Genomic DNA, 15419 nt, shown 5'->3' on the forward strand with positions numbered 1-15419 from the left:
GAAAAATTAATGTCCAAATTAAACAGCCACTTAACCATTTGTGTTATTTTATTAATTAATGTTAGATGAACCTCAAACAATTCCCACAGAAGAGTGGCCACTCCAACTGTTTTGTCTTTCAGTCCATCACAAGAAACTTCCAATATAACTCATTTCCTCCATACAGCCCATGAAGATGTAATGACCAGGCTTTAGCTACAATTAGCTCTAGTCTTTTTTAATCTCTTACTGAACAATAAAATGCCAATTAAAAAGTAGTCTACAAAACATTTCCTGTAATACTACTCTTTCCACACAATAGGCATGGAATTGGGTGCGTTTGAAACAGATGAATAGTTGCATGCTATCTAGTGCTGTCACTGGAGTCACTGGGCTTGTTTACTTCTGTGGTGGCTTTCATGTTAATCTCGTAAATATAATATTTCTGACATTAATTTGAAGGCAGCAAGAGCATCCAGTTGCAGTTGAGGACGCTTTGCATGTAGAATGCCTGTGACAACAAACATACTTTATTTTTTCTGTATAAAAAACTTTTTTGAGGGATTTTTTATTTGTTTTAAGATGACCCTCTAAGGCAACAATATCACAATGTTGCTAAAATGTTGCTAAGATTCACCACTGGAGAGCACTGTGCTTCTTTAATAAAGAAGATTAAAGTTGAAATAGTGCAATAGTCACCTCACAGGATTATGCTACAACTTGCTTTCTCATTTTCCATGACATATCTAACAGAGGCAGATTATAGATTATTTTTAAAATGCATTTTTATGATAACAACATGTTTTCTGTAGAAATCTGTTGCTCAAGGCCTGTTCCAGTGACCACATCTGTGCTACTTTTAAAAATGGGAAATGTGATGGCACTTCATCAGGGAGCATTTTACTCAAATACATTAATTGGTGCTTGGTTGTATTTTGTTTGTATTTATGTGGCTATAAGGAAGCACCATTAACACGTGAAGCAGCGTACTATCCTGTCAGACTTTTATTTTGAAACGTCGCTGACTGTGCCTTAATGAAAATTCACGGCGTTTCATATTGACCACAGTTGCAGTCTTCAATCACTGGATCGTCATGGCTTTTCAGTGTCAGAGAGATAGTTATATGAAAGAAGTATGTGAACGTCCTGCAGATATTAGCATAGAAGAGCTTAAAAGTGCTAAATCTTACATTGTGTTTATCGTATGCTCGTACGTGATGTAGTAGCTTTTGGAACTACATTAAGTTATAGACCCAGTCTCTCAGTTCATTGTAACTACCTATCGCTAATTTAGTTAACTGGGCCGACAAACATATTTCTCTAATCTGTCAGTCTCTTTAGCTACATTTTTATCCAAGAGACCTGCAGGCCATTAGCTGCTCTTTTCATTGAAGTGTTTTACCCGAGCTAGCTCTTAACTCACAGTGCTTCTGTTTCTTTTTAGTTTGCCACTGCGGTTGTGTCCTGCTCACCTGCTGAGCTTAAGTTGGAGACCAACGGAAAGAAGGAGAAAGTAAATGGTTTTAATGTGATATTAAAAGATACTGTTCTTTTCCCCGAGGGAGGGGGGCAGGTAAGTTTAACCACCTTTGAGATATACTTCAAGAACTAAAGATAGCTAAAGTTGTATTATAAGTGTTTTAAGCTAAATAAGGACACCATATGGACAAAGATATCGGGACACCTACAGGAGCTTTTATAACGTCCCATTCTAAATTCATAGTCATTAATATGGATTTGGATTGAATTGATCACTCTTCTGGGAGGGCTTTTTACAAAATGTTGCAGTGTGTCTTTTGCCCATTCATATAGAAGAACATTAGTGGAGACCGGGTTTAATAAGAGGGACTGTCTCAACATCTTCATTCTAGTTCATCCCAAAGGTGTTTGATGAGGCTTAAGTCAGGTTCTTCCACACCAAACTTGCCCAACCATGCCTTTATGAATACAGTTAAGCTAGATCAGGAAAGAGCTTTCCCCAAACAATTTCCACAAAGTTGGACATATACAATTGTGCCAAATTTGTGAAGCATTAAGATGTCCCCTCACTGGAATGAAGGGGCCTAGGCCAACCCCTGAAAAAAAGCCCTATAGTGTTATCCATCCTCCATTAAACTTTGCAGTTATCACAAGGCAGTCAGGCAGGTAATGTTCGCTTGGAATTTGCCTAGTGTAGTCCATCAGTCAGATTAGTCACTCCACTGAACGTTTCTACTGCCGCAGAGTCCAGTGGCGGCGTGCTTTACAACACTCCATCTGATGCTTGGCATTGTGCTTGAATGCAGCTGCTCGGCCATGCCACGAAGCTCCCGGTGCACAGTTTTTGTGCTGATGGTAATGCCAAAGGGAACTTTTGTGCACTATGCACCTCAACCCTGCTCTGTAACTTGTGATTTATCACTACATTTCTTGGCAGCAGTTGCTGTGATTCCCAAACGTTTCCACAATTTCATAATACCACTCACAGTTGATTGTGGATTGTCTAGAAGGGAAGAAAATACTTGAACCGACTTGCAACGCTGGCATGCCATTACAGTACCACACTCAAGTTTAGTGAGCTGAATGTTTGTAATGGTAGACTGCATGGTCTCTGCTTGACACCTGTGGTAATGGGACTGAATGAAGCGTGTGTCCCTACAATTTAAGTACTGTATCCTAAATCTTCATCACAATTATAGTGCGCTTCGGTTTCATGCCATGTGACTTTTACATTCAACGGTATATGTCATAAACTATAATGTAGCCTGATGACCACGGGACGATCGAAAATGTTCCAGTTCTGCGAGTGACACGGCAAGGACTAGACGCAGTGCACTTTATTGGCTCGCCACTAGAGAAAGGACAAGAGGTCCAACTGAGGTTAGACTGGGAGCGGAGGTTTGACCATATGCAGCAGCATTCAGGTGAGTAGGCAGTAGACTGTGCTTTTTGACTACTTAATACTTAAATACTATTGCACATTTCCTAAATGCACAGTGATTCATTTTCTTTGTCTGCTTTTCTTTGACCAGGACAACACCTGATAACTGCTTTGGCAGACACAATGTTTGGATATAAAACTACTTCATGGTAAGGTTCTTATCTTATAAGTGTAAGGTGTAGTATAATTAGTAGTGTGAATGGCCTAATATAATCTATAGACATTTACTGTTTTTGTATCAAGGCTACACTGATAATGTTTAATATTTTCTTTGCTTTTAAAAACATCATTCAGCAGAATTAATCGGGGTCATGTCACTTATACAATTGTTGTAATTGTTGTTTTTACGACTCATGTGTACCCCAAGACTCCATGTGTACCCCAAGACTTCATGTCTACCCCAAGTATGTTCTTGTTTTTGCTTTGTTAAAGGGATTTGGGACGGCAGCGCAGCAGTATTGAGTTAGACACAGCTACAGTGAAGGCAGGAGAGATGGAGGCCTTGGAGGCTGCAGTCAATGAAAAGATCCGTGCTCATGTCCCGGTGAATGTGCAGCTCCTTTCCCTAGATGACCCTGCTGTGGAGAAGGTGTGTGTGTGTGTTTCCAAACCTGAAAAAATTCCAGTCATATGTAGGCCATGTAGGTTAGATTGGCCCCTATTGATTTGAAGTAAAGTATATAGTGAAGTAATAGTATAGTAAAGTATGTGTTAGAGAATGAAGAGTGATGGTAACTGGCATTTAGTTGAATGTAAATGAATGACAGACTAGATTAGCAATTGTATAGAATAAAACAAAGTATATGCTTCAGTCAAACATTCTGAGAGAAATAAATGGTCTGTATTTGTGTTCTATACAAAAGTTTCTGTGCCTCTAAACAGGTGAGAAGTAGAGGTCTTCCAGATGACCATGCAGGACCTATCAGGATTATTGACATTGAGGGCGTTGATGCGAACATGTGCTGTGGAACTCATGTATCCAATCTCAGTCATCTACAGGTTAGGATTCTGTATACAGTAGTTTGCAAATCTGAATACTAGAAGAGTAATGATCTGATTAAATAATACATGGGTTATGCCATTCTATAGGTCTGAATGCTGTATTTTGTAGTGCTAAAAGAATTTAAGCCAACCCCACTTACTACTTACCTACTTGTCTTCTTTTTGTTGTTAATAAAAATTATAATCATACTCATTTTTTTAATTGCAAGCTGTTCTTGTTTTCTGTAATTAAAAGGTTATTAAGATTCTGGGGACGGAGAAAGGAAAGAAGAATAAGACCAATTTAATTTTTATTGCTGGAAACAGAGTACTGAAGTATGCAGAGAGGAGCTACATCATTGAAAAGTCTCTGACTGCCCTACTCAAGTGAGTCTGTCAACAGTGATAGAATTATTTTTTTGTCATTCTTATTGTCTGTATACACAGTAACTCTGTGTAATCTCTGTTGTCCTTTAGAACAGGGCCTGATGAGCATGCTGATGCAGTGGATAAAATGCAGAAAACAGTGAAGCGCCTTCAGAAGGTAAGATGAACTCTGGAACCTTCTGTGCAAAATTAGTGTTAAGTACAGAATGCTTGTCATGCTAGAGTAATAATAAATATTTGCTTAGCAACATAACTGTAAGCCCATCATTGAAAATCTACATGGAAAAGTATCTGAAATTCACAATATCCAGTTGCATGTCGCTTGCCGTCTCCTTTATTTAATTCCCCTGGCTGTTGCTTAGTATCAAAGAGCCTCACAATGCATTTTGACCTACATTCAGCTCATATAGTAGAATTTAGTTCGTATAATAGAATTTAATTGTTTTTTGTTTTTTTTTGATCCAACATTTGTTTTGGTATTATTTACCCAAAGACAAAACTGTGGTGGCTAAAAATAAAAAATAAAAAAACTAGAAAATTAACTAAAACTAGCATTTGGGCTGATACAATGTTTTGTCTGCAAATGCTTTTAGCAGACTCCACAACTTCAAAGTGCAATGTCAGATAAAACTAATGGATAATAGGTTATAAAACAAAATAAATTAAGTAGTAAATGCCCTTTACTCAACAAATGTGGACAACTTAGGGCCGCAGTTGTGCCATCAGGTTAGAATGAATTTCTCTTACATTGTCTTATTTGCTTGCATGTTGTGTTCTCTCTGCAGAGCAATCTCACTCTCCTACGAGACATGGCTGTTCTCATAGCACAGAACTTCAAGAACCAACCAGACAGAGGCAATTTCTTCAGCTTGCATAAGTGTGTATCCTCATGGCTCTTAAAGTATTTAGCAATGGAGCAAAAACAAATTTTGTCCTAATAGATTGGACAAAATGGATAATAGATGGCTTTATTATTGAAAAGCAAAATGATGTTCTCTCTGTCTCTCCTCATAGCAAAGATGGTGATAATGAGTTCATGAATATCATTGCCAATGAGATTGGCTTTCAAGTGAGTGTTTCAGATCCCCATGCCTCCCCTAGAATCATTGGCATAAGCTTTGTGTCCTTTTTTGTGTCCTACTGTGTCCTTTTTTTTTGTGAACTTGCATATTCAGCATCTGGATTAAATCATTCACTATATTTGTGTGATTTTTCAGAGTGGTCTTTTTTTTGACAGGACACCGTGATCTTTCTCACCATTGGAGAAGAGAAAGGAGCCGGGCTATTTTTACTTGCAGGTCCAGAAAATTTGATAACTCAGCTGGCACCACGGTAAGACATATGGCTATCATGGTCTTGGTACTACAATAAGACTACAAATTCTCAATCTTTTTTTAATCAATTAACCTCATTAATTGTTTATTAATTGATCATTATGACTGCAGCTGATCTAAGAATAACCATGTTTCTTTTCATTACAACTCTGGTTCATCACAATGGCTGACAATAAAGATCCACCTTAACAATTTCTCAAATGTCTCAGCTGAATGATGCACATTTTCAATGTCATTTGACAGTTGATTCAGTATTACTAATAAATGGGTTTTTATTTACTTCAGGTAAAGATGCTTTAAAAAATTTTCCCTTCCCTTGGTGTCACATTTAAAATAAGAATCGTTGTTTATCTATTCTCAGTGCAAGTCTGTGGCAACTCCTAAGACTATTCCAAATGATGACTCTTCTTATCTGGCTAACAGATAACAGACATTCTTTTTCCCCAAAATAACTCCTGATATCTCAGTTGAACCTCTGGTTTTCGCTGCATTGATTCAGTTGTGACTGAATATTCATTCACAGTGTGTCGGAGCTGCTACAAGGAAAAGGGGCAGCAAAGAATGGCCGTTTCCAAGGCAAAGCGAACAGCCTGGCTAAGAGATCGGAGGTTGAGACTTTACTGCAGGAGCACAGCCGTTGCCGCGGTGCAGGAGAGGAATGAACAAGACTCATCCATATCCAGGTGCTTTATGCTGTAGGCTCAAGCACAGTGATGCATAGTCAGTCCAAATGGAAAATCACTAGTTAAACACTAGTTAATAATTGAATTTCGATTCAGTAATTGTCCATTTGGATGTTTTGAAACGCTTTGTTCTGTTAGTAAATGCAAAGAAATGTAAATTTCTTCCATGGGTTTGTCTCTTCTATAAATGTATATTTATAGAAGAGACAAACCCATGCAAGAAATTTACATTTATTTTTATGATAATTCTGTTATTTTATTAAAAGTAGATTACAAAATGTCATTGCTGGGGTTTACACTTGTGCATTAGTTAAATAAAGTTCACAAAATACATGAAGGATGAAAGCATTCAATTTGGATTTTTAAGAATAAAAATAAAAGAAAAATAAAATATTGCAATCGTGCTTTGTTGTTTGTATTCATCTTTTAATTTTTTAAATAACAAAATATATTTTGCAGTCAAGCTGTGGTTTTGATTTGCCTTTCTAGTAATCCTACACACAGTTCTCTGCCAAAGTTGGCTTGTTCTTCCAGACTGCAACTTGACCACCACAGTTCCTGTGAACTGTCATTTCCTAATCACATTACAATACAAATGCTTTATCTTCTTATTGTTAATGTTCTTGGCAGCTGTTTAGAGGAGCTCATGGCTGCTGATTTCAGGAAAGAGGATTGAGTAGTCTGAGTACTTATCAAGCTCTGAAAGTTGCATCACCTTTCCTTTCCTAACAATGGCTGTGAACAAACTAGCTCTATCAAGCTTTTGGAAAGTCAGTTCATCTTCTACTTAGCCATTCACAGTAACAAAAAGGTTTAGGTTCCAAACATTTGCATGCTTCTAAGGCCCCGTTTAATCCCGTCACTGTGTTGTCTGTATTGTCTTACGACCCTATACACTGATCAGCCATAAAATGAAACGCTTGTCTAATATTGAATAATATTGTACCACCACAACTGATCTGATTGTTCGAGGCATAGACTTTGCAAGACCTCTTGGAATCTTGCAACAAGACGATATGCACTTTTAAAAATGAACTGGAAGAGGAGTAACATTTAAGTGTTTATAGATGACAGTACTTGCAAATGTACATTTTGAGTGTTTTATTAAAAATAAGTTTTTTTTATATATATATTTATATATATATATACAGAAATCCCCTAAAACTACATATGTAGACGAACATAAAGGATTTTGAGATGATGGCAGCATTTTTTTTTCCAGAAAATACTGTTCCTCACCTTGGTCTAAAGGTACTACATCCATCAGTCCTCAAAAACAAACCTCCTCTAAAATAAAAGCATTGTATGCTTGGGCTTTATGCCAAGTCTATTCCCAGCAAACAATCTAAGGGCAGTAAGACATAAGTTATGAGATTAAATAAAACAGTAATCTAAACACAATATCATCATCCTGAGCAATAAAAGACATTTTTTACAGTGCTTAAGCATGGCCTTTTTCCCATCAGGGTGGAAATAAAGCATATTCTATTTAATCCAAGTGCAATACTTGCAAATGTTGGCTACAAGTTGGTGTTTGACACCGTGTTTGTTACATAAGATGCACTATGAAGAATGAAACGCCTGGAAATACTGCTAGTAGTTTGTGATAGTCCAGTGGTTCCCAACCATGGTCCTGGAGTACCCTTGCCTGGTACATGTTAGTGTTTGCCCTGCTGTAACACCTGATCTAACTAATCAGCAAATTAGCAGAGTTAGGTATGTTGAAGCAGGGAAAACATCAAGATGTGCAGGACATGGGTACACATCCAGAGTGAGGTTTAGGAAACCCAGTTTTGCCTCATCAGCTTTGTCCTTCCTAAGTCCTCTCATAGCTTAGAGCTGCTTCTTGCTCTGCAAGCTCAGGGCTCCAGACAAGCAGTATGGAATGATGCTGACAGTGACCAGGGGAACAGTGGCACTCTTACAAAAGGAAAGCAAGTAAAAGAGGGCAGCTGTGTGGGTTGGGGGTTTGATGGAGTCGAAGAGGTGCAGTAGGAAGAGTGTGCTTATGATGCAGCTGATCCTAAAGGAGGCACTGCCGCTCTTCTTGCTTTCAGTATAGAGTGGTGAGTGAAGCCCAAGTCCTAGGCCAAAGAGAGTACCCATGTTGCGCAGCAGGCTAGCGAAGGGTGTGGTGTCCAAATGGACCCAAGCTGGGTTAACACACCATTTTTGGGCCTTTTCCAGAGTCCACAGAAGGTCCACGCCAACAGCTTTCAGGAGCACATAGAAGCCCACAGCGAAAAAGAGCAAGAATAGAGTGATGTTGAAGTAATTCTTCAGACTGGCCCGATAGATCCACTGCTGCCTGTTGAACACCTCAGCCACAATCATGCCTGTGAATACACAGATAATTTGCAAGCTACTAAGGCAAAACAGAATTGCAAATCCAATTGTAGATTTGGCCCAGCTCTAGCTCATATGCAACTGTTTCTACATTCCTGTTTTGAGCATCTTGTGTAGTTGTTGTAACTGACCTGTTATAACACCAGCAATGACCTGATGAGGGAAGTGGGCAGCAATAAAGACCCTGGAGAGGCACACGCAAATCTGTACTGTCCAAAAAAGTGCCCAGAGGCTGCCTCGCAAGTATCTAACGCAAACAGATAGAAGAAAAAAAATTTAAGTGAGCATGGAAAACCTTTCTGAGTGCATCCAAAGTTATTATTCTATGAACAAACCTGCTATAATTGTTATTTGTTTTTTTTACTTACATGACTGTAGTAGATGAGGTCTTCTTGTTGCTCAGCATGATGGCGAGGATAGAAGTGACCATGGCATAATAGACTCCAGCAGCTCCCATTGCATGTCCAGATGGACTACCTGCTTCAGCAAAGCACTGACTCAGTTGAAGTTCAAAACTTTTGTATATTTTCTCAATAGCTTTACTACAGACTCGCAGCAACAATACTCTTTATTACATAAAAGGAACGAGTAGCTAAACTGCTGTAGGCTGAATTATCTGTCTTAAATACAAAGGTGTAAAAGCTTACAGTACAGTACAGTTATGAACTTTTAGCAATGTTTACAAAGTACATAAAACTCCTGTTTTTAACAAAAGCTCTTTGTGTATGGATAAGGGGCCACTGAAGGGGCTGGGTCAAGAAATCTTCATTTTGAACACACCTGGTCCTGTCTCACAGGTCATGGGAAACTGCTCAATGTGTGGCATTGAGGTGTTGCTGTAGTAAGGCGTTTCGTGAACCCACCAGTATGGACGCTCTCCAAACAGGATCCTGTGGTTCAGACATAAAAATAAGGGGCAAACATATAAAATTATATTATATAATATAAAATAAAATTAGATAAATATAATAATTTAACGTCAACCATGACATACCATTTGAAGACCAAGTTAAGCCAGTCTCCTACCACTGCTACCCAGATGAGCTTGATGCCTACGGACTCCCTTAAATGGAACCAGATGGGAAAGAAGACAAAGAAGGTGTTGCGCAGGTCTGCAGCAAAGGAAACAAACAGGAACCAGCCCTGAGCGTCGCTGTAGTGAGTCTGCAGATATTGGGTGGTGCTCACACCATAGCCATGAAGAGCATCCATGACTGTATTCATTCTGAAGATTTTCTCTGTAGAGAAAGCTGTCTGTTGGTAAGAAAGATTCAACTGACACTCCAGTGCCTGTTGCCGGTGATTTTTATATCAGAGGGCCCACCACCCAAACGCATGGACACCACTGATCTTTGGACCTTGCCCATGTGTAATAAAACGCAGAGGGGGGAGGCAGAAAAAGTTAGACGTAGTTAACAGCAGTGTTTGTGCAAACGAGATGGAACACAAACAAGTTGAGGGAATTGAGAAAAGTCAAAAACAATTGTTGTTTGTTTGTGTATATGTCTGCCATTGATTTTTTGTTGTTTTGTACACAAATAAAATCCTAGCTTTCTTCCTGCAATTTGAGCTACTGGTTTAAGCTAATGAACACTTTCTTTATGTATTCTTTTGTGTTTATACAAATAAATTCATGCTTTCAAAGGTACAGTTTTGTCAACAAATTATTAATATGTAATACCTAGAGTTTCACAAGACCATGCCTCGCAAACTCTTCTCTCCTTGCTATATTTGCCCTCTTGCATTTTTGTTTCCCACATCCTCCCTGTTTTCTCCATGTTTTCTCCATGTGTTTCCTTAACCCCAATCTTGGATTTTCAGCCACTGTCTAATTTTTTTGTGCAAAACAGAAGCAAAAGTCAAATAAAGAATTATGGCTTTTTGGTTTGTACACAACATACCAACGAGAATTGAATACATAGAATTGTACAAAGAATGTACAATTAAAATAATTATAACACACAAATTGTGTTTATAGCATTTAGTGCAGGTTTAAACAACAAATATTCCATTTGATATGTAAAGCTTAAGAATCATCAGTTACAATAAAACTCTAAGGCTCCATATAGTGCGGAAATGTGACAATTGTTCCGTATAAATGATGTCGTCATTCTGTGCATTTAAGCTACTAACCAATCACTGAGCCCTCTGTGTAGTTATCAGCATTGGCCCCATCAGCGTCACAACAGGTAAAAGGTCATGGACCCTGAAGGGTCCTGGACACCCCGAGAGAAAATGCAAACAAGGGCATCTAACCTTGAGTAAAGTCCAACTGGAGGGGAACAGCAAGGTCTGAAAGAAAGGTAAAGTCGCACAGCTGCAAGGGTGACTTCAGTGTGCTTTCCCATCATCCTCTTACCTCTGCATCAGTGTCAAATTGCTGGACAACTGCCCTGCAGCTCTTGCGATAGAAATGGATCTGCTCCACAGTTGGGGGGTGAATCTGGCCGTCCACTTGCAGACAGAGTACAGTGCTTACGAGAATTGGTTTCAACTAGTGTCCTCTGTGGCGGACCTCCATACCACCTTTTTCATCTTCTTTCCCATCTGGTTCCACCTCAAAAGAGATGTGAGCATCAAGCTAATCTGGGTGGCTGTGGTTGGGGACTGGTTTAACCTTGTACTAAAATGGTAAGATGCTTTATACATGTAACTCGGTTTTACTTTACTGGTCAGCAAAATTATTTAAATTGCTTTGATGCATATGGCATGGATACACTATACAATTTATGGAAATTATGTGCTAATTAAGTGACTAAATAGCTGAAAGCACTTGTTGCGCAGTTTGGCTAAATGTACTAAATGCTTAAATTTAATTGTTTTTTTCCAGGGTTCTTTTTGGAGAAAGGCCTTACTGGTGGGTACATGAGACTAGGTTTTATGGTACTGGTGAAGCCCCAGCTCTCCGACAAGTTCCAATCACATGTGAAACTGGTCCAGGTAAAGCAGTTAAGTAATGCTTTCCAAAGTTTGTTTAATATTAGGTCAATTTGGTCAGCTGGTTGCTGTGGTCATGGTAATTTGCAACAATAGTAAAATCATTTGTTTCTAAAATCTTACATAGGACCGTTTACAGAAAGTTCTCCACCAATTTAAATAACTCTTTAACCAGGAAAAGAACCATTTAAGCATCCAAAATCCTTCTTTGACTTATCATGGTTCTACTGAGCCATTGCCTAAAGAACTCCATTCACATTTTCGATAGCCATTACGCAACTACAGTGGGGCTCCATATGCAAGTACTAATCCGGTTGGAAGTGGACTTGTCCCTGGGTTATCTTAAAATTGTATATCAATGGTTACCTTTGAAATCAAGCCACTGATGATGTATTGATAGGGATTAATTCTTGACCTGATTTATAAGCAAGGATATCTTAGAAACACTCTAACCTTTGACGCTCCTTATTGATTCCTTTATGCCTGGTCTTATCTTGATAGAGAACAGTGTAGAGCATTTGCAATAACATTGTTTACTGACTTTCTTTGTTCCTAGCTATGCAGATCATCTAATTTAATCATTCACTTGGAATTCCACTACTTTCTGCTTTTTTCTAATTAGTTATGATCTATGGCACCACTATGTTACCAAGCTAAATTTATTTGCGAAGGTAAAACCTAGCTTCTGCCTGTGTCTGATTTGTACTCTGATTACGTTCTTCTGTTAAGGAAGTCCTTCTGGTCATGCAATGGGCTCTGCTGGGGTAGGGTATGTAATGGTAACAGCTGCACTATCCATTGCTGCTCAGAGAAAATGTCCTGCTTTACTGTATTGGTAAGTTTCAGCAAATCATGCATTTACCAAAGCAGCATAATTTTAAAATTTAGCTTTTTAAAAAAGTACAGCACAGTCATTGTAAAGAATGCATGTTTGTTTGATAAAGTATTTGCACAAATCAAACATACTGTCCACCTCTAGGTTATTACAAATGACACTCTGGATGCTGTTTGGGCTGGTGGAACTGCAAGTCTGCATGTCCCGTGTTTATGTTGCTGCCCACTTCCCACACCAGGTTATAAGTGGTGTCATCTCAGGTGGGCAGATTCATCTCTTCTCTTAATTGCTTTTGACAGTGTTATATAATGGTGATTTAAGCTTATTGTAAGGTTATGTCATTTCATGCTAACTCTTGGTTTCATGATGTCAGGTGTAATTGTAGCTGAGGTGTTTTCGAGACAGCAGTGGATCTACCATGCTAGCCTACAGAAGTACTTCAACATCACCTTGTTCCTGCTTATTTTTGCTGTTGGCTTCTATGTCCTCCTAAAAACTTTGAATGTGGACCTTCTGTGGACTCTAGAAAAAGCCCAAAAATGGTGTAACAATCCCACCTGGGTCCATATGGATACATCACCATTTGCTAGTCTGCTGCGCAACATGGGTACGCTGTTTGGTCTGGGACTGGGACTGCATTTGCCACTCTGCCCTGAAAGCAAGTTCAGCAGCAGTGCACTCTTTAGGGTCAGCTGTATTGGTGTTTCCTTAGTTTTCCTGCAGTTCCTGGACTCTCTGACCTTCTCTTCAAATAACCAGGCAGTTTTCTACCTTCTTTCATTTTTTAAAAGTGCTGCTGCTCTTCTAGTTCCTACAACATTTGTTCCTGGAGGAATTTCCCTGTTTTTACTGGGAAAGAAAGATGAGAAGACCTCATAAATAAATATTTCATATGTATCATAATTACTGTGTTTTGCATTTAGATTCTGCCAGCAAATACCTAATTTAGTTTACTTTGTTTTTCATGCATTGCACTTTTTAACGCTGAAATTAACCTCAGAGCCTAAAGGCAGGAATGGTATTGGACACCACCATCATCTCTAAAAACCCTCTTATGCCAAGCTTAAGCATAGACTTATCCTTTCAGATGATCTGCTATTACTGTGAATCAATGTTGCAAGATTTGTAACAAAAAGATGCGGAGGGATGATGATGAAGGACTTTTTGCATGTCTTGGACTTTCCCTCTGAAGACCAGATAGATTGACAATGTACTGATTTCCCACTATTTGAAAAGTAATCACTAAAGCCCTGTCTGTTCAAGATTACTTTAATGCCTCCAACCATATCTTATCTCTCAGTGGTTGTGAATGAGAGTGGCCCATTCACTAAAACATGAATCTCAGAAAACATGTTCAAAGTTCCTTCTGTCAGCTCCTGTACTCTGTACCTCGCAGGGAAGACAGTGTTCCTTACTGTGCCAGTATTGGATTGTACAATGCTGAGTTACTAATTGTTGCTGAGACCAAGTTCATCAGTTACCACACCATTCCTTAATGTAGGTCTCAGTTAGAGATTATAGAAATACTCAGTGTTGCAGTGTTATGTTTTGTTTTTTACTTAAACTTATATGCTTGTACATTCATCCTGAAAATTAAATGATTTTTTTAATCTGTCCTCAGTGTTTTGTAAGGTAAAGGTAAAATCTTAAGTCTAAATATAGTAACCTTTGTTTTATATTATAGCCGTTTTCAGATGTTTCAGATATTATTCTTTCAGTATAAATGTATTTTTTACACTGGTAGATAGAAACTGCTTTTAAGTGCATTTTAGACACATTTTAAACAAAACAAAACTCCTGTCTGTTGAAATGTTCATACATATGTGCAAATCATTTACATATGCAAATGCATCTGTATATCTGTTCTGGCAAAATACTGTACTAATGGTCTAGTTTAACAGCCTTTTTTTGTACTGTATATTAGTAAAGTAAAATAGCGATACTTATATTGTGTTACCTGAGTTCATTTGTGGCATGTCAAGAGACAAATTATAGCACTGATGAAACACAGAACAAATGAAAAACAGAAAGGGAATATTGCATGTGTAAATGGTTTATTAAAGACAAAGGGACACTGATAAAACACTCAAATCATACAAAACAGGTGCATTGCTCCTCAGAGCATTAACTTGTGCTGTTCAACAGGGATAATTCCTCTTTTAGGAATTATTCAGAATGGCTGCTGTATTTACAGTACAGACAAAAGTATATTAGGTAGGACCAGAACACTTACTTATTCATGCAGTTTTCTAATCAGCCAATCATTTGTGATTAAGTAGAGTCAGTAGCTTCAGGTAATGTCACATCAGTGATTTTGAGCACAGTCTCTGTAGTTGACTCTACAAATGGTGCAAAAAAGTACAGACATCCAGCCAGTGGCAGTTCTGTAAATGAAATTCTTTGTTGATTAGAGAGTAGTTTTAGCTAACAGAAAGGCTTCAGAAACTCATAATAACACTATGTGCAACTGTGGTGAGCAGAAAAGATGTTGAACCTTAAGGTGGATGGGCTACAGCAAGTAAAGACTATATGGGCATACACTTCTGTCAGCCAAGAACAGAATGCTGAGGCTGCAGTGGGCACAGGCATGCCAACACTGGACAGTTTTGAACTAGAAAAATGTAGCCTGGTCTGATGAATCCACATTTCTGCTGAGGCACACAGATGATGGAGTCTATGGACCCAACCTTCCTTGTGCCAGCAGTCTAGGCTGGTGTGTGTGGGGTAATGATGTGAAGTCCAGTCAGTGTAAGTCAAATGATTAGTGCTTTTCTGCATATTTGTTGCGGTCCTTAGTAATGCTTGTAAGTGCTTGGTTGATGGCTTTCTAGAGATGCTGTGCCAAACCTCACAAAGTTTAGAAGGGCCTTAGAAATATCTATTTAAAGATATATCTTTAAATAAGAATAGACAGACTGGTAAAAATATATATAAATAAAAAGTCAATACAGTCAATACATGACTAACATAGTAGTTCTCAGTCTCACTGTCCAGCACATTGTAGAGTTTTCCCTGCT

General features: G+C 38.5%; 3 protein-coding genes across 4 annotated transcripts; 2 read left to right on the forward strand and 1 right to left on the reverse strand.

Moving 5' to 3' along the window:
- Positions 1-1041: 1041 nt before the first annotated feature.
- On the forward strand, positions 1042-6675 carry aarsd1 (alanyl-tRNA synthetase domain containing 1). The gene is made up of 12 exons (XM_072667289.1): positions 1042-1112; positions 1424-1552; positions 2723-2882; positions 2991-3048; positions 3332-3488; positions 3782-3898; positions 4137-4267; positions 4358-4424; positions 5053-5144; positions 5282-5336; positions 5505-5599; positions 6125-6675. The coding sequence occupies exons 1-12, from the start codon at positions 1074-1076 to the stop codon at positions 6261-6263; spliced, it is 1239 nt and encodes a 412-aa protein (XP_072523390.1). The 5' UTR covers positions 1042-1073; the 3' UTR covers positions 6264-6675.
- A 1442-nt stretch (positions 6676-8117) lies between these two features.
- g6pc1a.2 (glucose-6-phosphatase catalytic subunit 1a, tandem duplicate 2) lies at positions 8118-9887 on the reverse strand. The gene is made up of 5 exons (XM_072667290.1): positions 9625-9887; positions 9411-9520; positions 8999-9107; positions 8762-8877; positions 8118-8620 (listed from the first exon to the last, which is right to left on the reverse strand). Exons 1-5 carry the CDS (start codon positions 9852-9854, stop codon positions 8118-8120), a joined length of 1068 nt encoding a protein of 355 aa, XP_072523391.1. The 5' UTR covers positions 9855-9887.
- A 1150-nt stretch (positions 9888-11037) lies between these two features.
- On the forward strand, positions 11038-13497 carry g6pc1a.1 (glucose-6-phosphatase catalytic subunit 1a, tandem duplicate 1). Of its 2 annotated transcripts, XM_072667037.1 has the most exons (5): positions 11038-11261; positions 11461-11570; positions 12297-12402; positions 12547-12662; positions 12776-13497. In XM_072667037.1, exons 1-5 carry the CDS (start codon positions 11044-11046, stop codon positions 13279-13281), a joined length of 1056 nt encoding a protein of 351 aa, XP_072523138.1. In that variant the 5' UTR covers positions 11038-11043; the 3' UTR covers positions 13282-13497. The 2 variants fall into 2 exon arrangements, with proteins under 2 accessions (XP_072523138.1, XP_072523137.1); XM_072667036.1 differs by lacking the exon at positions 12297-12402 and having other exon boundaries at positions 11044-11261; positions 12531-12662.
- Positions 13498-15419: the final 1922 nt, after the last annotated feature.

Source organism: Salminus brasiliensis, chromosome 22, assembly GCF_030463535.1.
Source record: "Salminus brasiliensis chromosome 22, fSalBra1.hap2, whole genome shotgun sequence".
NCBI lineage: Eukaryota > Metazoa > Chordata > Actinopteri > Characiformes > Bryconidae > Salminus > Salminus brasiliensis.

Bases quoted from the DNA above. Each gene is read 5' to 3' on its own strand.
- aarsd1 (XM_072667289.1), top strand. From the start codon at position 1,074: ATGGCTTTTCAGTGTCAGAGAGATAGTTATATGAAAGAA. The intron at 1,553-2,722 runs GTAAGTTTAACC...ACTATAATGTAG, and splicing joins TCCCCGAGGGAGGGGGGCAG to CCTGATGACCACGGGACGAT. The intron at 5,145-5,281 runs GTGTGTATCCTC...CTCTCCTCATAG, and splicing joins AATTTCTTCAGCTTGCATAA to CAAAGATGGTGATAATGAGT.
- g6pc1a.2 (XM_072667290.1), bottom strand. From the start codon at position 9,854: ATGAATACAGTCATGGATGCTCTTCATGGCTATGGTGTGAGCACCACC. The intron at 9,521-9,624 runs GTATGTCATGGT...TCTGAACCACAG, and splicing joins CTTAACTTGGTCTTCAAATG to GATCCTGTTTGGAGAGCGTC. The intron at 8,621-8,761 runs GTCAGTTACAAC...GTGTATTCACAG, and splicing joins CATTGCTGGTGTTATAACAG to GCATGATTGTGGCTGAGGTG.
- g6pc1a.1 (XM_072667037.1), top strand. From the start codon at position 11,044: ATGGATCTGCTCCACAGTTGGGGGGTGAATCTGGCCGTCCACTTGCAG. The intron at 11,262-11,460 runs GTAAGATGCTTT...GTTTTTTTCCAG, and splicing joins TTTAACCTTGTACTAAAATG to GGTTCTTTTTGGAGAAAGGC. The intron at 11,571-12,296 runs GTAAAGCAGTTA...TCTTCTGTTAAG, and splicing joins CACATGTGAAACTGGTCCAG to GAAGTCCTTCTGGTCATGCA.